The sequence below is a fragment of the Aspergillus aculeatinus genome, assembly GCF_003184765.1.
Source record: "Aspergillus aculeatinus CBS 121060 unplaced genomic scaffold BO66scaffold_10, whole genome shotgun sequence".
Lineage (NCBI taxonomy): Eukaryota > Fungi > Ascomycota > Eurotiomycetes > Eurotiales > Aspergillaceae > Aspergillus > Aspergillus aculeatinus.
The window spans coordinates 114,323-134,635 of NW_020291479.1; the positions used below are offsets into that span (position 1 = coordinate 114,323).

At 48.2% G+C, this 20,313-nt stretch overlaps 11 protein-coding genes across 11 annotated transcripts; 4 read left to right on the forward strand and 7 right to left on the reverse strand.

The window, feature by feature from the left end:
* Positions 1-66: 66 nt before the first annotated feature.
* Positions 67-1,647, reverse strand: BO66DRAFT_344194 (WD40 repeat domain-containing protein). The gene is made up of 4 exons (XM_025644508.1): positions 1,325-1,647; positions 674-1,260; positions 373-613; positions 67-308 (listed from the first exon to the last, which is right to left on the reverse strand). Exons 1-4 carry the CDS (start codon positions 1,545-1,547, stop codon positions 268-270), a joined length of 1,092 nt encoding a protein of 363 aa, XP_025506530.1. The 5' UTR covers positions 1,548-1,647; the 3' UTR covers positions 67-267.
* A 245-nt stretch (positions 1,648-1,892) lies between these two features.
* BO66DRAFT_316973 (U2 snRNP complex subunit MSL1) lies at positions 1,893-2,588 on the forward strand (the record flags this gene model as incomplete). Its single annotated transcript, XM_025643535.1, has 3 exons — positions 1,893-1,966; positions 2,018-2,231; positions 2,289-2,588. 3 exons carry the CDS (start codon positions 1,893-1,895, stop codon positions 2,586-2,588), a joined length of 588 nt encoding a protein of 195 aa, XP_025506531.1.
* A 54-nt stretch (positions 2,589-2,642) lies between these two features.
* BO66DRAFT_16923 (ATG3/ATG10 family protein) lies at positions 2,643-3,944 on the reverse strand. The gene is made up of 4 exons (XM_025642288.1): positions 3,623-3,944; positions 3,240-3,365; positions 2,953-3,171; positions 2,643-2,900 (listed from the first exon to the last, which is right to left on the reverse strand). The coding sequence occupies exons 1-4, from the start codon at positions 3,776-3,778 to the stop codon at positions 2,697-2,699; spliced, it is 705 nt and encodes a 234-aa protein (XP_025506532.1). The 5' UTR covers positions 3,779-3,944; the 3' UTR covers positions 2,643-2,696.
* A 2,353-nt stretch (positions 3,945-6,297) lies between these two features.
* BO66DRAFT_399301 (uncharacterized protein) lies at positions 6,298-7,912 on the forward strand (the record flags this gene model as incomplete). Its single annotated transcript, XM_025648677.1, has 2 exons — positions 6,298-7,687; positions 7,818-7,912. 2 exons carry the CDS (start codon positions 6,298-6,300, stop codon positions 7,910-7,912), a joined length of 1,485 nt encoding a protein of 494 aa, XP_025506533.1.
* A 1,330-nt stretch (positions 7,913-9,242) lies between these two features.
* BO66DRAFT_16996 (Hsp20/alpha crystallin family protein) lies at positions 9,243-10,312 on the reverse strand. Its single transcript, XM_025642295.1, has one exon. The coding sequence runs from the start codon at positions 10,075-10,077 to the stop codon at positions 9,493-9,495; it is 585 nt and encodes a 194-aa protein (XP_025506534.1). The 5' UTR covers positions 10,078-10,312; the 3' UTR covers positions 9,243-9,492.
* Positions 10,313-10,547: 235 nt separating this feature from the next.
* BO66DRAFT_317050 (succinate dehydrogenase assembly factor 1) lies at positions 10,548-10,909 on the reverse strand (the record flags this gene model as incomplete). The annotated part of the gene is made up of 3 exons (XM_025643540.1): positions 10,548-10,671; positions 10,720-10,751; positions 10,829-10,909. 3 exons carry the CDS (start codon positions 10,907-10,909, stop codon positions 10,548-10,550), a joined length of 237 nt encoding a protein of 78 aa, XP_025506535.1.
* A 632-nt stretch (positions 10,910-11,541) lies between these two features.
* On the reverse strand, positions 11,542-12,994 carry pre4 (proteasome core particle subunit beta 7). Its single transcript, XM_025645346.1, has 3 exons — positions 12,841-12,994; positions 12,643-12,790; positions 11,542-12,576 (listed from the first exon to the last, which is right to left on the reverse strand). The coding sequence occupies exons 1-3, from the start codon at positions 12,868-12,870 to the stop codon at positions 11,972-11,974; spliced, it is 783 nt and encodes a 260-aa protein (XP_025506536.1). The 5' UTR covers positions 12,871-12,994; the 3' UTR covers positions 11,542-11,971.
* An 852-nt stretch (positions 12,995-13,846) lies between these two features.
* BO66DRAFT_418578 (HCNGP domain-containing protein) lies at positions 13,847-14,629 on the reverse strand (the record flags this gene model as incomplete). The annotated part of the gene is made up of 2 exons (XM_025649753.1): positions 13,847-14,374; positions 14,555-14,629. 2 exons carry the CDS (start codon positions 14,627-14,629, stop codon positions 13,847-13,849), a joined length of 603 nt encoding a protein of 200 aa, XP_025506537.1.
* A 257-nt stretch (positions 14,630-14,886) lies between these two features.
* Positions 14,887-16,048, forward strand: prs3 (proteasome core particle subunit beta 6). The gene is made up of 2 exons (XM_025652718.1): positions 14,887-15,089; positions 15,143-16,048. The coding sequence occupies exons 1-2, from the start codon at positions 14,995-14,997 to the stop codon at positions 15,828-15,830; spliced, it is 783 nt and encodes a 260-aa protein (XP_025506538.1). The 5' UTR covers positions 14,887-14,994; the 3' UTR covers positions 15,831-16,048.
* BO66DRAFT_389698 (pre-rRNA-processing protein PNO1) lies at positions 15,883-17,021 on the reverse strand. The gene is made up of 3 exons (XM_025646843.1): positions 16,866-17,021; positions 16,164-16,810; positions 15,883-16,113 (listed from the first exon to the last, which is right to left on the reverse strand). The coding sequence occupies exons 1-3, from the start codon at positions 16,930-16,932 to the stop codon at positions 16,057-16,059; spliced, it is 771 nt and encodes a 256-aa protein (XP_025506539.1). The 5' UTR covers positions 16,933-17,021; the 3' UTR covers positions 15,883-16,056.
* A 236-nt stretch (positions 17,022-17,257) lies between these two features.
* Positions 17,258-19,776, forward strand: BO66DRAFT_389699 (mitochondrial distribution and morphology protein). Its single transcript, XM_025646844.1, has 3 exons — positions 17,258-18,127; positions 18,180-19,396; positions 19,445-19,776. The coding sequence occupies exons 1-3, from the start codon at positions 17,347-17,349 to the stop codon at positions 19,574-19,576; spliced, it is 2,130 nt and encodes a 709-aa protein (XP_025506540.1). The 5' UTR covers positions 17,258-17,346; the 3' UTR covers positions 19,577-19,776.
* The last annotated feature ends 537 nt before the right edge of the window (positions 19,777-20,313 follow it).

Consider the following 20,313-nt stretch of genomic DNA (forward strand, 5'->3'; position numbering starts at 1 on the left):
CATAGTTTCAAGGGTTTACAGTAACTTACATGCTATACTGTACTACGTTCCATGGCACAATACCCAGTACAGTACAAGCTTTTATTAATTTGCACAATCTACAGCCGACACAACCAACCAGATTCTATGTACTTCAAGGTGTTTATAAAGCGACAAGCGCCCCTTGTCACACAATTTAAATAGGTTCCGAAGGCGGGGCAACAGAGTACTAAGCCAAGGCACCTGGCCCTTCACGAACAATGCATCATCAAATGTGTTGACAACCGTCTATATGGTCCAGACAACGACACGGCCATCAACCCCACTCGCTGTAATCCATAAAGTTAGTAAAGCTCCTACAGACAAGGGTCAAATCAAGTGGTAGAATCTCACTGCTAAATTTGCGCAGAACACCATCGGTCTCCTCATACACCCTCACGGTACTGATGGTATTCTGGTGGGTTGACTTGAGTTGAATATCAGCTTGAGTCTGCCCCTTGAGATCCATCTGACGGAACATGTGCAGGGCGGATTCTTCCCGCGCGGTACCGGCACCTGGCCCTGTCTTGTTCTCTATGGTCCCTGTAAGCTGCCATCCACTCTCGCCGCCGCGAAGACGGTAAGGTTCACAATCCTAAATCGGCGAGTTAGCTTTGAAGTCATGCAAGTCCCGCGAGATGTCACAATGTCTTACGTGACCGGCAGCGATAATTTCGTTCTCTCCATTCCAAATGAGACTTGTAAATGGCAGTAAACGAGTAGTGACGTTCAGCATCGCTCGAGGGGGCTGTTCTGGGGCACTCGGGTAAACGACAGTGACGCTGCTATCATGGCCAGTAAATGCGAGGGCGTTTCCACTGGGAGAAAATGAGACTCCATGGATCCAGCCAGCGGAGTCATTCAAAAACTCGCCGCAAATGGTGTTAAATGGGAGACGCTCTCCCCAGGCACTCGGCTCCGGACGTGTATCGACGCCTTTGATGAAGCTAGAGAAGACTCTGGCATGAGAGTCGGTGGAGCCTGCAGCCAAGAGCACCGAGTTCGGATGCCATGCGAGAGTTGTAATAGTGCTCCGAATCGGTTTCTTCAAGTGCTTTGAGATCCACCAGTCGTTCTCCTCTTCGAAATAACACACAGCGATTACACGGGCACCTGAACCAACGGCGAACTTCTGCTCCGATGGCGACCATCTAACGAAAGTTGCTGCTCGGTTTATGCGGAGTAATACGAGAGTTGGCTTCCAGCCCGATGGAGTGCGCTCCCATACGTATGCATTGCGATCTGTGTTATATCACGGTGTTAGACAAGTGCCGAAGTAGAACACAAGAAAGGGGAGACGAGATACCCTGTGAGCAAGTAACAATACGGCCACTATTAGGAGCAATGTCCACGCCGGTCACAGTCTTCTCGTGGCCTTTGAGCTCATCAGTCAGTGAGAACTTGGCACCTGATTTCTGGTAGAGCTCCACATTGCTATCTCGCGCAACCGCAAGTGTTGATTTGTCGGGAGAGAAAGAATGGTCGGCGATCGGATTATGGAAGAGATGATGAATTTCAGGAGCAGCCATTGTAACGATAATGACAGGAGGAGCTCTCTACTGTCGAAGCGATTAGGTAGCTGGTGATAGCTCAGGAGAGGAGTGTGTACGTGGAAGTGAGAGAAAGTGGGGGAGAGGGGATGAATGGTCAATTACGGGGCATGTGTACTTTACTAACAATGACGCGGAGGACCGGTCCGATTAGATAATACATCACATGACCCTAGATCGCTCAGTTGTTCAGGTGTTTCTGGCTGCGCAGACTTTATTCTCCTTGGTTTTTAATGTCCTTCTTGAGCTCAATTGCATACTGCGTTCCTTCCATTTTAACGCTTCCCGCCTCTCCTTCTCCAATTCAATCACCGCCTGTCGATAATGAGTACGAAAATCATACCTGCACGCGGCGGCGCTCAAAGTAAACCGCCTTTGAGTGGCCTCCCTAATCAAACGTGAGATTACCTGCCACTCATATACGAGACCACAGAGCTGATCCTTCATAGTTTATATTGTACGAATTTACCGGACAAACTTCGGAAACATGATTTGCGACTGTCCCTCTACATGCTTTTCTCCACATACGGCACTGTTCTAGATGTTGTCGCGATGAAAACCGAGAAAATGCGTGGCCAGGCTCATATTGTGTTCAAGGATGTCCAAGCTAGTACGCAAGCTATGCGCGCTCTTCAGGGGTTCGAGTTCTTTGGCAAGCAAATGGTAAAACTTACTCCTATGACTGTTATTCTTCGTTTGCTAACGTAAGGGCCAATGCAGAAAATTATGTATGCCAAAGGCACTTCAGACGTTATCGCTAGACTTCGTGGAACCTATAACCTGTCGGTCACTACCTCCGGTGGGCAAGCTGTGGCGGCGTCTACTGAGCTGCAAAAGTCAATCTTTGGCGGACCTCCTGGGTCAGCAACACTGCCCCCGAAACATACCGGGGAGGTCAACGGAGAGGAGCCGACAGCTCACGGGTTAAAAAGGCCGCGTGAGGAAGAAAGTGACGAAGAGGATGCTCCCATGGATGAAGATAGTGATGTTCCTATGGAAGCATCCTCCGACGAAGACTAAGTCCCCAAATAGTGCCCCAAGGCATATGCGCTCCTGGTCTCTGTTGGTCGACCGAGTTCCGGGGACATGTCAGTCTAGAAGTGCTCTGAAAGCTGAATCTGCGAGATTTCAAGACCTCGAATTCCCTCGCATCTCATCTGTCGCGAAGAAATTCCTTGGCAGCTGAAGACCCAACCGATTTCCGACTAATCCGAGCCAAATGATGAGATACGTCTCGGGGGTGACACGCCGGTGTCCTGCGATTTGCCTCATAACATCCGCAGTGTTGCACGGGTGGACGAAGAATGCTGGAGTTCCGGATTCTGGATGATACTACAAATTATAAGCTCTAGCTTGAGCTAGGGTTCTGAATACTTGCACATACACCCAGACTAATCCCACCCATGACACCCACGCTTTGGAGTTCCTCTCTGTATTGGCTCGGTACCAAATATCGGTAGACTGCGTCGATCCCCAACGGTCCGGGATGATCAGTCGGCTGTAAATTGAAATACAGGACGGGGACTTGGTAGGTGGGCGAAAGAAGGACGTCATAAACTACGTGTAAGCTGACGCTGGGCTCGGGTGTACGGATGAGAGCTTCCTGTTCATAGCGTGTTAGATGTCGCTTTGTTTCAAATCAATCACAATGACGTTGGATGTTTCACGGACAGGGTCATCTTCGTAAGCCTCTGTATACCGTTCTCGGATCGGGTCGTCTGCCGAGGATTGACTATTGTATGCGGGGATACTGACGTGAGAGATCCGCCGTGTTATTCTCAAAATCGGACCAATTGCCTAGTAAATTAGCTCACTGTGTTACATGGCAATCACAGAGTACAGGAGCATGGATTCAATAGTTGCACAGCCCTAAGTTGAAGTGCACATCCCACATCTATGAACCTCCACTTGTGGCGCTAATGGGAAAGGTATCCTTCCATGATGCATAATTTGAATGTAAACCTTTTTAGGTATATGATAATTCATAGAGAGACTGGCAGCGAGATGTGTCGCAAGATACGTGGAGGGAAGAGTGAGAGCCACCAGAAACTAACCCGTTGAGCATATTGACAAGTCAGCCGCCCCATCAAAGACTCATTTGCCACGTGAACCCGATCGAGGAATTGGTTACAGGCAGAATCGAACTCTTTGTCCGTGAGCAAAGGAAAGATCGCCAAGGCCGGATGCTGGCTGGAAGTTGAAAGCTCCATGCGACAAGTAAAGACGCGGTGTAATCCGACTACTGACCGACAGGATCGCAGAAGATTTCGGGGATGCGCAAGAAGTTGGGCTTATAAACGCCGTTTTCATTCGAAGGATTTGAAGGAGCGGGCCCCCCAAGCTTCTAAAGCGGTAAGGGAGAGAGAGAGAGCCTGGAGGTCCCACTGCCAGCAGTTTCAAGAGTCACGACCTCATTCATCCACAAACTGCCGGTAACTACTCCATACCGTACACCTGGACAGACTAGTTTGATCTTCTAGACCTCCGTATAGTATTACACCTGAAATTTGTTATACAAGTCAGGGTGAGCTCGAGTACGCCTTCAATTATTTGACTGATTTAGTGTCTTACTAAAAGGAAAGAGGCGACTAGGCACTGCAATTATGGTTGATGGATGGTGTGCTGTAAATACGGAGTACTGAGTATTTAAGTAGGTCTTTAGGGGCAAAAGTCAGTCAAGGATTGACTAGCAAAGGGTTGTGTATGACTACTTTCACATGGTAACTTCAGTACGGAGTACTCGGTACTGTACCGGTTTGTACAGAGTACTCCGTACATATGACAGAATGACAATTGATTGAAACCATTCATGGTTCCTCTTTGCAACCACTGAATTCGCTCACAATGCACATCAACTTGGCGCAAACCGGGACTTGGGAATGAGACAAGTCAGCATTCGACAAACGGATTAAGTTGCCCAGGTCCTTCAAGGTTCCCGCCTGGCACCACTGAATGCGGCCAGGAGTGAGCAAAGAGTGTGCCAATCATAGGGCGCCATCTCTGTCAACCGACAAGCTTTTTCCCCTGAGATGATCCACAGCAGGTCCTAAGTCCAACTACAGTATCCGTACTACTAGGTAGGTAAGTGCCCCCTGGTCCTGACGATCCATTTGCCAAATCTCTATGTACGTACAAGACATGATATGTACTGCTTTGTACAGTACTTCAAGATACGTAGACCAGACTAATTACTGCACTGAGCACTGCCTAAGTGATAGGTACGGATACAGCACAGTACGTACTGTAGAAGTACAAGGTACAGTATACAGTACTTAGTTGTACAGTATTATACGCTACCAGGTAGTACTTACCCTACTAGTTTAACTACACAAAAGGGAGCTTTCTTCTCTTCCTGACAGGATACGTTTCCCCTCAACGTGCCACTTTCTTTGTCCGCATTCGTCGGGGTTGCCCTTCGGCCTTTCATGCAACTTCTCTTTACAGAAAAATATTTACCACTTCCTTTGGGTGTTTGATTCCCAGCGCTCGTATGCTGATTTTCATAGTAGTCCAGGGCCCAGAGCCCCTCGTAATGGAGAGAGGTTGACAATCATACCAGTAGACTCTTGTAATTTTATGGAGTTTAGTAGATAAACGCAATTGAGTGGCTAATTGAAGAATAAAGAATAGCGGTCGTGACATCTAGCTGGTTTGTGTTCCGACCGTCAGACCGTCTGCAAGCTGTCGATCCGTTCGTCTCCATACGCATCCGTCTTCTATCGTCATTACCACAGTGTGTCTTGTTGTGTGCATCCCCCTCAACCATGGCAGAACCAGTGGAGCTCCACCTCTTTTATGTATTTCATTTCCCTTGCTTATCTACCTCGGATTCTAATCCTTAATCTATTTGGCTGTCCGTTTGGCTAGATCTGATTTATCTCCTTCCTCCGTTTTTCTTCTTACCCACTTCTTGCCCCCCTCCCCCCCCCCTCCCTTCTTCTCCCCCGGTCAATTTGAATCTGTGTCAATTTACTTAGGGTTCCGGGGGCTTCAGTTAATAATTTTTTTCAATCCTAATTTACAAGTTCATCACCACTTGTTCACTTGTTGAAAATTTTCTGGGTCTTTTTTATTATTGGTTATTTAACCTTTCCAATTCCAGAACTGTTTGGTGGCCCTGGTCGTCCAGGATTCCGACAGGCCAAGAGCAACAGGGCAATCAACCATCCTTACCTATGTCACACATCGCTCACGACAGACAACCAATTATTTAACCTCATTCTCAACTCGACAGTACCGATCACTTGGTGGTGGCGCTTTACATTCTATAACTAATACAGAAGAAAACGGGAGGCCGGGGCATAGCTCGAGCATATCACCGCGGTTGCGATTACGGCGACTTCTCGTACCTCTCTTGTCCGTCTTGTCTATGTATGCCTGGGGCCATTTATCGACTCCATTGTTGAATCTAGCGTCGGCTGCCCACATTGTGAAACGACAAGCACACACGGCCCAGTTTCGGCCTTTCACTATCTACTTGCCACGCCTTCGATAGCTCTTCTCGTGATTTCGCAGCTGAAGTGGAGGATTAAGTCTGGGTTCCCACGCGGGTGTTTTCGTGACAAGGAGCCTAGCGCTTCAAGCCTGGCTGGCGACGTCTGTGCTCATATCACTCCATTGCCGATTCTGCGCGCCCGCTCATGCCGTGCCTGTGCTTTTATCACTGATCTAGAAGGGTGCCTGAGCAGCCTGTCGGCCGTCAAGTAACGAGCTTCCTACTTGTCTGGAAATGGGAAGCTTTTTGTCAGTGTCAATCCACCACCAGAGTAAGGACAAGCGCTCCCGCCGCTCGAGACGCTTGTCAAAACCACCTCCGAAACAAGCAACCGTGGAATCGGTCACCTCCGTATCTCATCAACATCAGTCTTCTGTTGGTAGTTCGTCTGCGTGCTTGCATCCCGCAGCTGCATGGCAAGATCCCTGGACAGGGGCATCCATACCCATCAACACGCATAATCCGGCTTCGAGCGGACGAAGATCACATTCTCTCCCTTCTGTGACTTCTCATCCCAGAACGCCGTGGCCTTCCGTCAATGCACCCCGAAAATGCCAGGCTATAGCCAGAGAGCCACAGGGCATGGATTTGCGCTCACCCACTGTCGCTACTGTGGAGCCCTCTGCTGTGGATAGACGAGCATCTCTCCAGCCCTCCGGACAAGGTACCGTTCGGTCCGCCGACTTTCGAGCCTCTCCGCAATCACCAATTGACCGGCACCCCAAACGATCCTATTCGACCACTTCGCCACCTCAAAGAACGCACAGTGCTATTAGCCGCAGTACTATCGAAGAAGCGAAGTCTTCCAACACGCACTTCATGGTCGACAGTCAAGGCTTCTCTCTGATCCGCCGACGGTCTCTATTGACGCGGCCTGGGGTTGCGACACGACGATCGACCAGAGACCCGGCTCGAAGACAGCCTCCAATGCTTGACCATGGGAATGGCCATCTAACCAACAACTCAAATGTGTCATGTCAGGCGCACGAAAAATTCGCAACTCACAATGAAGAGAGCACGACCAGACCTGGTATTCCATCGGGGCAGTTACGCCCTCCTACACCGAATGAACTCGAGTACACACATCTAGGAGCACTGAAACTAGGATCATTACGCGTCGTGAATGGCTCCACATCTCCATGCCCCAGTGACCGAACTAGGCTTAAATACCCCGAAGGTCCGTCACCGAGCCTGCACCCAGGATGTGCATCTGAAGAGGAGTCCATCAAGCTTGGGCGCCCAGACTTGCGACGCACTAAGACTCGGGTTTCTTCGAATAATAATGAGCAACTTGACTTGTTGCCTCATCGAACCGACATCAGTCCGAACAATATGACTGTTTTCGAACCCTGTTTACAGGTTACTGGGGGTGAGTTGGCGACCGCCCAGGCCCATCTGCAGAGTCTTGCCAGGCGTAGTTCAGCTACGTGCTCCTTACAGATCCCCAATAGTGCCGATTATGCAGAGAACGAGGATGTTCCGACAAGTCCATTTTCTATTGAGAAATCGCCCACTGTTCCAGACTTATTGAGACCGTGTATCTCAGTAACGAACGCTCAAGGCGGCTCTGCGCCCCCAAGTGATAGAAAAGATGCTTTGTCAAAGCAGGGTTACTCAAGGTTGAGTAAGCGCAGAGGGTCTCGCTATTCGCATCATATGGCTGATAACGGACATTTCCATTCCTGTCTGAATAATCAAGCTATGAGGTCGTCGCCTTCTCAAGTGCTTGTGGCGCCTGCTACTCCATCGTTTAGTCCTACGTCTAGTAATAGGGCGAGAAACGTTCAATCTTTACGATTTACAGATCTGCCAGCTACAGAAAAGCAGCTTCGAATACATCGACAATTGAGTCTCCAAGCTTCTAGCAGTCGCCGCGAACTTGAGGTTTCTGACCAGCCAGCTTTTGTGTCTTCTATGTGTCACGACTTACAACAACGACGTCATTATAGGCGTGCCAGGAGCACATCACTTACAGTCTCGTGTGATCCTGATCGTTTAGTGTCATATCCACAATACTGTGGCCAGCTGCGGAGCTATGAAGGCGTCTCTTCTAACCTCGATAGTACTGACTCAGCGCAGCGATTGAAGACGAATATACCACGGTCATCTGATAATATACCTCAGCGGACTGGGCACAGGAACTTTTTTCTTGATCCTGGCATGAGCAATGACAACATTCGTGACTCTCTTCCACTCAATCGGAAGGGGACCATGTCTCATCCGAGCATTGACTCTTACTTCGCGTTGCGCCTGCCTGCTGGAATCGCAGGCAGCAATTTGCATTACAATAGTAGGCCATGCCCATCCTTGTCCGAAGGCAGCTCGACATCAACTTCTCAAGTTGGCGCAACGAGCGATTGTGGGACTCTGAGTGGCGCCAGCAGCAGTAGCAGAAGCAGCACACTTAGCGATTCTTGGCTTTCCAAAGCGACCACTAGCACATATCATCTGCCAATTTCGGAAGAGAAGTTGAAGCCATTTGGAGAGAGCATGAAGGCTATGATCCCGGACTTTCCGCGGGGTCGGACCCGAAGTCGAACCATCGAACATCAGGGGCGCCGACTGACGAGGCATTTATAACGTCCACGGCCTTTTAGGTTGTTGATGTCCACTCACCATTCCTTGATACTACATTCCCTGATCAACCCAATGCCATCCATGCTTCTTGAATGGACATTTCTCTTCGCTCTCTATACCTCTTTTTATTTTATAATTCCTGCTCCGCCTTCTCTTTGTTATGCTACCAAACATCATATTTTGTCTTGATTTTTGTGTTACCGTCTTTGCTATGATACCATCTTCCTTCAACTGAGTTGAGCTTTGCTTTGGCTATGCTAGCAACCCTATACCACGTGTCTTTCTTGCACACATGTACAGCTTATCTGTTTCAATGACTGTCAGATCTGGAAGACTGCCAAAATAGTCAGAGAACAGTTCTACATTCTTCTGATCGGCCATTCTTCTTTCTCATATCGTTCACATGTTTTCATTCTATGCATCCTTGTCAAATGTATAAGTTTACTTGGTGGTCCTTGGTGCGGAAAATCAGGTTACCACTTTCCATACATCATCATGGCGCTCGTCCTCATTCTGTGAGGACAATTGCCTGATTGTGTGACTCAACGGCCCTTTGGGCTTTTTCTGCACTGATGTCCTACGCGTACGAGAGAAGGGAAAAAAAGATCAAATCATAAGTTGCAAGAAGCTTGATTATTGCTCATCGTAAAAGTACCCTATAGCATATAGAAAACAACAAAAACCCTCAAGCAGATCCGACATAAACATGCCCAAAGAAGTACAGAACCAGACTCCCTACTATGCAATCATGTCAAGGCTCACACATCCGCGCGAGGTGCCCGAAGGATTTCCGCGCGTATCGACTCCTGGAAGACACCATGGTCCAGAATTGGAACGTCCAAGCTCGATGGTCTATTCGATGCGGATTTTCTTCACCTTCGGAGCAGGTTCTTTCGGTATTGAAAGTGACAAGATACCATTTCTGAGATTGGCTTCGACCAAATCTTGTTGCACCCTCGCTGGAAATGTAAAGACGCGGTGGAATCCGCCGGTCAACCGCTCAGATACCCAATATCTGCAGGTAGACTGGGTCTTTTTTGGCGTCACTAGTTGTTGCTTCGATGAGTTCTTCAAGGATTGGGACGTCGTAGCGTCATCCGCTTCACTCTCATCCTCCACGGTTGGCTGGAAATAAGACTTGGCAACGGGGGTCTGATCTTGTCCTTCCTCGAATGTCTGCCCGTTATGCCTCCTAACATGACCTTTTATCACTAGTGTAGTTGGGTCCAAGAACTCGACTTGAATATCGTTGGATTCAACGCCAGGTACTTCTGCAGATAGATGAAAAGCATCGTGTGTTTCGAAGACATCGGATTTTAGCGATATGGGTTTCTTTGTCGGTGTTATCTTCGCGCGGCTAGAGCGATGACAGTCGTAGTCATCTAGAAGCCGGAATAGAGGAGAGATATCATTGGTAAAATGAGGAAAGTAAGCCATGGTGAATTTGAGTATGGGTGGTAGAGCCAATTCTTCGCAGAATTATTGACTATTTGACTTCAATAGAATGACGAATGAGTGAAGCTAGAAGACTTCACTGTTGTTGCGGTTTCTGTAAAGATTGAATGGTTATCAGAAAGACTCCTTGCCATTGTGCTAGCTATATACTTCATCTACCATCGTGTTATCCAGCAGCTAAGTGCCAAACCGAGAACTGGCACGAGTATTCTGGCACTATCTAGAGTGTTGATAAAGCTCATATCCGTTCCTACTCGGTCCCTCTGGACGATTCCATAAGCTTCGGGAGGCGGCTGGCGGCAACTTGACTTAGGTGTAGGTAGTTAATCAGCCTGGATGACGTAATTGAGTCACCCACTTGCTGGCCAACTGCCCTGTAAAGCGCCTTTGAGCTGACAAGTTGGTCAAGATAAGCGTTTCGCTTGCACCGAATTGAAGCATCACCGCATGGATTAGCGGATGTTGCGTATGCCCGGTGAAGAATACATCTCGACCTGTCGGTGCCCTTTGCGTAGCAGATATTCAATCGCATTGAAGTCTTTTTTGCTGATTTTCATGTGCTTCTGAAACTCGGTTCTATTGTATAATCAGTAGTGTATAGTGAGCGGTTTGGTCTCAATGCACCTGGCGTATATTTTGAAATTCTGTCGGGTTTCCTAGTACCGAGAGGGCATCGACCATATCAGACACTTCTTCCATTACCGTTGTTGCTTCGAAGTCTATTTTGACTTACAACAGGCTTCTTTCGGATTTCTCTCAAACATTTCCGATAAAGAGATAGAACCTCCCGCTGAAGACCTGACAACCGTGCCATTGAGTCTGTGCAGCGATCTTCTGCGCAGGATTGTGTGAGTGGGAAAGTCACACAGTGCGGAGCAATGTTCAGGGTGAAGGATCTATCTTGGTAATGCAGACACGGATCCATGATCAGGAAGCTGGGGTTAGCTTACCTTATCGTATTCTGACTGTCCTCCGCCCTTTTCCCGACCGAGAACGCTTAGTTACCCTCCGCAACCTTCCCCGCACTACTATGATTTGCATATATATTCTCATATACACGGATACCTATACATGCGGATAGGGAAGCAATCTCTATACTTGCTAGACTTCTGTGTTTACCAAATAAACGATCTTATGCCGATGGCTACATTCTCTGTAAGTCCCAGAGTACTTAGTCTCGTATCATACTGAGTACCAGGCAAGATCCCGGTAGTGTCCGAGCGCCACTATCCTTAGCTAAACAGCCCCTTCATTTCTTCCTTAAAGATTTGAGAGAGCACGTGATAAGGCAATGATCTCATGCCGCCGGCTTTAACGATGTTGCAAAGGCCACATAAGAACGTGTCACTCAGGGTGACATACCAGCAGGCTTGTGTTACGAACCAGATTGCTGAAGTGGGAGTGCTTCTAGGCGCTGGAGGGAATCGGTACTGCTCGCTGCCTGGGCCTCAACTATGAGAAACACGCGAGTTGATTGGATTCGCCTTTACTCAAATTTCCAGTTCTCATCTATAAATCCGTTACATCTTTCGCCATTCCGAATGACAATATTCCATTCCAGCCTCCTCTAAGACTACATGCCACACATAGGGCCTCAGGTGTTGGCATGAGAGCATTAAGGCCAAAGGATGGCGATTTAATGAAGGTCTCTCTTGCACCTGAGGTCAGCACCTGCTGGACCAAGGTAAAAGCAGCGTCATAAAGGCCGCCCACAATGCCCGAGGCGTTTTAACGGCATGTTATAGAGAATCGCAACGAGGCACTTTCTTCTCACATTACTTGATCTATCTCAGGCTCCTAAGGTCCTGTTACACAGGTGAGAGCAAATGTAGTAAGCTCTGGAAGTGAGTTCATGCATCATAAATCAACAAGTGAGCTAGTTAACCTGAGCACCGTAGCCTTTGATGGTTTCAGCGAATGCCCAGCTCTGAGCCTCGACCTTCTGATCCTCCTGGAACTCAATCCCCTGAGGTGTGATGACTGCTATGGTGTACTTGTCAAGGCTTCGTGCGTCGCGGTACCAGAGAACCTTAAGGCACTCACGGAGCGCCGCGACTGCCTCATCCTTAGTGATCTCCTCGATAGGTCTCTCCTCAGGAAATAGCCGGCGAAGGATTGGGAGAGCCAGGTGGGCGCCAAAGCCAGTTGCCAGATGTGGTGCGGAGAATGTGGTTCCCAACAGATCCGCAGAGCTGAGGAACGGCTTCTTGTCATCATCGAAGCCGGCAACTAAAATGTGATTCCAGAGGGGATTGAACTCAGATCGCCGCTTGTAAAGGACCTTGGACAAGTAGGTGTGGAGGTTTTTAGCGTTGAGTGTGTTGCCGTGGGCCGAATAGTTTTCTCTGATGTCAATGGAATCCAATAGACGATCAATGTACTGCATGTCGGAAATATCCCCACTAAAGCCAACGACAGCAGTGTCACCAAATTTACGGAGTCGTTTGACGTCGGTAAATCGAGCGAGAGATCCGTATGAAGCTATATTCAAAGAAGAATATGTTAGGCAAGCAACTCTATCACTTTCAGCGGTGTTTGAAACTATACCCAGGTTATCACTAGCGAGAACACATCCTCCGTTGAATTTGATTCCCAGTATCGAAGACCCAGTGACTGCTGGTGACTGGGTGTGGGTTTTGGGGCCGGTAGTCTGCAGGTATGAAGGGTTGTAAGGGCCATACACGTCGTCCCGGGGCTGGATATGGTTAGCTTGATAGAGGCAGCGGAAACTGAAAGTGCTCTTACCCGGCCCCAAGCTTCGGGGAAATGATTCATGATGAGTACAATGAATTATAGAAGCGTGAAGGATTGGAGGTGAAAGTAGTCGGATGAAAGTTGATGCTGCTGGTGAAGGGTGTTGGAGGTAGAATTGAGGCAGTTGAACAGAGGATAAGATAGGCCAGTGTAGGTTTGGCCGCGTCGTTGCGTTGCTACCTTGGCGTAATCCCAATCTACTACCACACCGCCTTCTTGATCCGGACTACGGCAGGCTGTACGTCTATGAAGTACTCCGTACAGTACCTAGCTACGTAATCCAGAGTCAACAGCATACGGGTATTATAGGGTGTACTACTGATGAGCGCCGGCACCTGGCTCATGGTCTTGCTAATTTCCACTGGGCTCCAGGTTTTAGCCTAGCTACTTTATGGTGCTCGGGCGGACCTCGCTGTCTTGTTCGTTTTGTAAGGCGCTTCATCCTATGCCCAAAATATCTCGGACTGGATCAATCTCAGCCGCTTGATGTACAGTATCTACCGGTTGTCGCTCCTGCGCAGCCTCGCCCACGCCGGAGACCGCGGCTTTATCTTGGAGCAGCTGGATGTGGTGCAGCCCGCGCGCGAATTTGTTTTACCTGCCCTGCTCTACCAGCCACTGTAAGTGCCAGCATGATTTCTGCAGAAACCGTATGAAATGCCGCAGAAGATATCCCAATGAAGTATCATAGCCTACCTGAGGGATCGTTATATTGATTGACCTCATGGTTGAATCCTTCTCAGTACTTAGTATCACCATCTAGCAGTGAATCATATGGCACTGGTTTGCGACCCTCGGGTAGGCCATCGTTCGAAATCTCGATCCCGTCTCTTTGAAAACTCAAATGCACAGATACCTACGGGGTCAAATTTTGGCATAGCCACTAGATACCCGTGTAATCCCATCTTTCCATTGTTTTCCATGCCAAATGCTGCAATTTTACAGCTTTATGCACGTTGCGAGTCTTCATCCTTAGGACTTTTAAAAGTGGATGTTCTTATGGTAAGGAAGATGTGGCAGCCACAAAGGGAATCTCCTCTCGTCGTCGTACTGACCTCCTCTCGTCCATCGTACCCTGGATGTCCCGTTGTGCCTGTCTGATTTCTTCCGTGAACCCCCAACTTGGTAAGCCTGGCGCATTCCATATTGCTGATGGAAGTGAAGCCTGATATTGTTCCTGATTATCAATTCCTGCATGGTTCATCATCGCTTTCAACAAACTGGGATTTCTCAAGGACGCAGAACCCGAAAGCTTTTCGTTGAAGTGGACACCCTGTTTCTTCAAAGACAAGAAATGGGCAAACTTTGCATCTGCGGAGGGGTCAGGCGAGCTTGGAGGTGATGGAGGGATGTCTAAATTCGGGACAGGAGGAAGTGTTAAATCATGAATTATAGAACGAGATGCCGACAGTGTCATATAGTGATTCGGTGCGAATTTTTGTGCATCGTAAGGGCTCTCATGCGATGGACCGAAGATAGGTCTGTCAGAATCTGGCATGGAAACATGCTCTAATATTGTTTCTTTCTCAGGTACTGCTTCAAGCATATTTTATTAGACCATAAAGAGTCCTAGAATAACGGAGAAGTTCGCATAATCACCTGGATTTTGAGTTGCCTGTGGGGTCCGAGCAAGATGTCCCTTTTTCCCTTGCTAGCCAGGTACATCAGTGAATATTCGCATACGGAAGATGCTTTTTCTTTTTACCTTAGTCTTGGTGGAAATTGGATTGGGATCAGCTTCATCTTCACTGCTGCTCCCATAGGCCGCAAGCCCCAACATCTCTTCGCATGTAATACTCTTTTAAGGACCTGTAGCTCTGAGCTACTAGAGCAATCATGTAAAAACACAATAAAACATACAGGCTGGAAGAGATGGACTGCCTCTGTAGGGCGTTATCATGAGATTAGATAATGACGGAGGGTGAACGGACGATACAATTCTTAGATAAGCACAAGGCAGCTTAATCGCGTCAGCAGCCCAAGCTCAGCTATTCCTTCATCATCCAACCTTCTTTCCGAATCTACCGCTTGCCGTGACGGTAATTGAAAGTGCTGCAAGAATACATATAATCTTTCTACTTTGCATAGTATTACCATCCCCCTTTATCTTCCGTCCTCTCAACAACTTTTTGTTCCTTACGAGCAATGGCGACTTTGCTCAGTCAACCTCACGGTGAAGCCATCGGATATTCCTTCACTCAGTCAACGAGTGTTCCGAACAAAGAGCATTCATTCTACCCGTAAGGCCCCTCTTCTATAGACTTACGATCACAGAAAATTAACACAGAGCTAGGTACACTGACAACGGCGGTTCGACCTTGGGCATCACTGGCTCCGACTTCGCTATTCTTGCTGGTGACACTCGCTCCGTTGCAGGCTACAACATCAACTCTCGATACGTTCCGAAAGTTTTCAAAATTGGAGGTGATGATGAAACTGGCGAGGGTGCTCACATTCTTCTGTCGGTCGTGGGCTTCGCCGCGGATGGCCAAGCACTCAAAGAAAGACTAGACGCTGTGGTAAAGATGTACAAGTATCAGCATGGGAAGTCAATGTCCGTCGGAGCTTGTGCTCAGCGCCTCTCGACGATACTGTATCAGAAGCGGTTCTTTCCCTACTACGTGCATGCTATTCTAGCAGGCTTGGATGAGGATGGCAGAGGTGCATTGTACAGCTACGATCCAGTAGGGTCGTACGAGAGAGAACAATGCAGAGCAGCTGGGTCTGCAGCGAGCTTGATCATGCCATTCTTGGACAACCAGGTCAATTTCAAAAACCAGTACATTCCTGGCAGTGGCGAAGGCCATGCTCTGGAGCCCAAGAAAGCAGACCCACTGTCAAGAGACACAGTTGAGGAGCTCGTACGGGATGCTTTCACAAGTGCCGTTGAGAGGCACATTGAAGTTGGTGATGGTCTACAGATGATGGTCATTACTAGCGGAGGTATAGAGGAGATCTACTATCCTCTGAAGAAGGACTAAATAGAAGCGTGTCTTCTGGCTCCAGTATGACTTACGAAGGATAGCAAAAGTGGACGGCATCCTGAGTATTGGGATTATTACTGAATAAAGGCTATTTTCAAGTTAATGCTGTGTCATCGTCTCATTGAATTTATTGAATCAGATATCACCTTTTCCACAACGCCAAAACCATGTCATAGGACAGAACAAGATGGAATAAAAGCAAAGGAGAGTCATGCATAGGTGATCAGAAGCGCTCCTTCATACGTGAAGCCACTTTACGGAGGTTGCCATACACTTTTCCCTGTTTACAAGTAAGCAGGTGCTGTGTGCTGAAAGGATGTGAGTACTTACTGGTGGGCTACCCATGATCAGGTTGACAATGGCCTGCTGAGCAGCTTCGACGTTCTTGATGCCGCCTAGCAAGTGGATTTTTTGGTCTGCAATGACGATCCTTGTACGGGTGGCATTCTCTATTGCAAATTTGGTTCGGCCATCTTTACCAGCGCAGCGTCCAATTGCACGGCTGAGGTGCTCTCCATTGAGAGTTTTGATATCGCGGATCTCAAAAGAGCGGATGTATAGATCGTCTAATCTCAACAGTGCAATAGCATCATCGACATCAAACCCTAGCGTGAAGGCCTTGACGAAGTCTTCACCTTTTTGCAGGGCCTCTGTATCAGTCGTAAATCGAGATGTACGAAGTTCGACTGCTCGATTCTTAATGTTCATCCTCACTTGCAATTTGAGATGTTCAACAAGCGGAGGGTACACTCGTGGCCAGCTAGCTTTCAGTGGAGTCATTCTATGCGGTGGAACGGGGACTTTTCGGGTTTCGACTCGGTGGACGCGGTGGACGTCTTTCGCCGGGGTGAAAACAGGCCGGCCCTCTTCATCAATATGTACATCAGCGTCGTGGGCTGGATCAGATGCGAAATTAAACGCCGGTGCGGCCCCATCAGCTGAGGGCTGGGCATCGATCAAGATTTCCTCATCTAGGTCTGGAAAAGCTGTTAGCATTGTTAAGCGACATTGGTCGGCAAGATAATGACTGACCTGCCGCAGGTGCGACTGATGCCGCTGAGGCAGCGGCAGGTTGCCTGATAGCTGTGGGTGCAGGCATTGTGATTTGGTTTAACCCGGTGAAGTGAGACCGAGTCGAATAAATCAAATTAGTGATGTGTGATGTGACTGAAGAAAATTCGGGGAAACAGGAACTCAGAGCCATACGAGTCTTGGCAGTATCGATCAGTATGACTTAATGCACATCTATTCATATTACAAGATCTCGCCTATCAGACTGCTGGAGAATAACATAACATAAGCAGATTATGCAATACACGTGACCCGCAATACTCTTGTATTTCCTCATTGTTACTAGTGTGTCCGGAGACAGTATCAAAGACCCAATGGGCAAATTCCTGCCTTTGCGAACTGGTGCATATTCATTCCGCCTCGGATTTATCAATTCACTTACTGATTGCTGGCTTGCGCCTCTAGCAAAACATTCATTTTCCATTATGTGAGGAAGTAGATAATGTCTGGCTATTTCACACGCAGGCTGTACGCCATCCTAAACCCGCTTCTCGGGCATGGATCGCAAGCCAGTCGCACACCACTGAATCCAGGCAGTCTCTCTTCGAGGCTTTTCTCTCAATGCCCGTCCGCAAAGAAACCATATCACCCCTTTCAGATCTCCAACAGGGCTACGAGACGCTTTGCCTGGGGGGGTTGTCTTGTGCTCGGAGTTTCGCCAAGCTCAACTGCAGTGGAGACTCGAACAACATGTACTAAATCTCCAAAGAGATTCTCATATCACCTTGACCGCAAATCATTTTTGATATCCTTTCAGAATGCGTCAAAGCGCAAACTACATACACACAATGATGAGAGCCATCAGACGAAGCCCCGGAAAGATGACTGTGAACCTACTCGTGCTACTCGCACAAATCAACCTATGCCCAGAGGCGACAGAGGCGACAAACATGAGGTCACGCAAGGCCGCGACTACATGCAACCTTCGAATGATCCACACCAAAAGCTATATGCTAATCGCCATTTAATCAACCGCTTGCCGCACATGCCTCATTTGCATCGACCCTCAAAGGAAGAATTGCTGGCTGCGGCAAATGGCTTTTGGTCCAGACTTAAGGTGCGATTTAAGTGGTTTTCAATACGGAGCGTTCGGCCTTTCAACTTGGATGAGATCACAGCTCTTTTCTCTTGGGTGCTTCTAGGGCATGTAGTCTGGGTTGTATTGGGCACAACAACTTTTTTTTCGTTGCTTATCATCGCAATCAACACGGTTTTCGCTCAAGGTCTGTCACCTAGTACCTTTGCCGTTATCTTTTTATCACTAAATATGCACAGAAACATTAGCAGGGTGGATAGGTAACTATCTAACCAAGTCATCTGGGGTGAAGGTTGTGTTTGAATCTGCTATTGTTCCTAAATGGAGAGATGGCGTGATCACGTTCAAGAACGTTTTCGTCTCAAGGCGACCAGGCCAAGGGACAGGAAACGTCACTAAAGGATCGTCGAAGACCGCTGCGGCCGTAGCCGCAGCTGCAGCTCTCGGAGGAGAACCCAGTCATGAGCTTCCCGATCAGCGAACTCCGTCGGACGAGGTAGATACGAATTATACGCAATTCGACGTGTCAATCGAAACCGTCAATGTTACCCTGTCGTTCACCAAATGGATAAACGGCAAGGGGCTGCTTCGCGATGTTGAGGTAAGAGGCATCAGAGGAGTCATTGACCGCCGTTATGTTCATTGGTCGGATGATGACCTGGACCCCAAATCGTACCGGCATGAACACCACCCCGGGGACTTTGAGATTGACTCATTCAGAATGAGCGACGTGTTGGTGACAGTCTATCAGCCGGACGGTTTCAGGCCCTTCCCTGTTAGTATCTTCTCTTGCGACTTGCCTCAACTGAGAAAGCAGTGGCTCCTATATGACTTTATGTCGGCCAACATGATGTCTGGATCATTTGACAATTCACTCTTTACAATCCATCCTCGTCAAACACACGGCTTTACCGGTGCACAGCTTGACAGTGTCACTGAGGACGGCAAATCAAGCCCGTGGAAAAAGCATAGCAGGATACGTGTGGACGGGCTCAACATTGACCATTTAAACCGTGGTGTCCAGGGACCTTTCTCCTGGATACACGAGGGTACAGTCGATATCGTTGCCGATATCATGTTTCCGGCCGAAAACGACGAAAGCCTTGCTAAGGTTATGGCCGACTTTTATGATCGGCTAGAGGCCACCGTCACTTCGAACAATCACCACGACCCGGCATTGTCCAAGTCCCCACCTAGCGATATCGCTTCTGAGCATGATAAGCGTTTCCTGGTTACTGATCTACGTCTCCACTTGAACAATGTTAGGGCAGTGGTCCCCCTGTTTACACGGGATTTGTCGTACATCAACAATGCACTAATCCGCCCCATTGTTGCATATATCAATTCAAGGCGAACGTTCATTCCTGTAAATTGTCGCCTTGTCAAGCGGGTCGGTGATTTCGATGGCAGTTGGACGACGTTTGATAGCGGCTTGATGGACGACCTTTCGGCGGCAGTAAGTTCACATCACAGCGGATCAAAATACTATGCTAATGTCAATCAGGTCTACGATGCTTTCGCTCGAGATGTTGTGGATGAACAAGCTCGGAAGCGTCGTTTCAAGAAAGTAGGCTTCTGGTCACTTCAGCTAGCCGCCCAGGCCATCTTCATGGGCATGGCAGGAAACATAGCCTAAGTTTTTATTTTTGCAAGGGTTAGTTGGCGTTATCATTGGTGCAGTGGGATACTGCTACAAAGGCGTTCAATCTAGATCAAAGGTTTCATACATGGGGCGTTCTTTCAACGTTGCAATTCCTGTTCGAACCTCTTGGAAGGGGTCATTACCAACACAGATCTCAAACTAAAAACTCACAATCTCTCGAGAATAGAAATCTCTCTCCCTCTTCCCCTCTCTTTCTCTCCTCTGCAACCACCATACTCTATGGTCTTGTACAAGTTCACAAAGCGCCCAGTAAGTCATCAACCGAGTGCTCCTTTATGACCTACAGGATAGATTCGAAAGCGGAAGATAAGCTCCGTGTACGAACATAAGGTATTCAAAAGAACAAGACTAGTTTGCTAGTTCTACGATAAGAGCAGCCAAAGGCCCAAGTGGACGGGCACCCGGGCCTAAGTTACCTGTGGATTGACCCAGCGGGAGGTCTAGCCCGGGTCCAATCATGCTTATAGCGCCCATTGGACACGATTATTTTCCTTTCTCAACACCCACAGGTCCTGTCTAAATAGGTACATCCTGTACTTGGCCCGAAAGACTATGTACTGTACGTAGTACTATGTGGGTATTTATGGTTAGTCGAGTCTGAACCGTTATATGATGAAGGGCAATCTCGACTAGCAACGTAACCTTGAAAACCTAAGTTGACTGCCTTCGTGCTTATTCAGGTCCCTCCCCCTATTTCCTCTCCTGGTCTT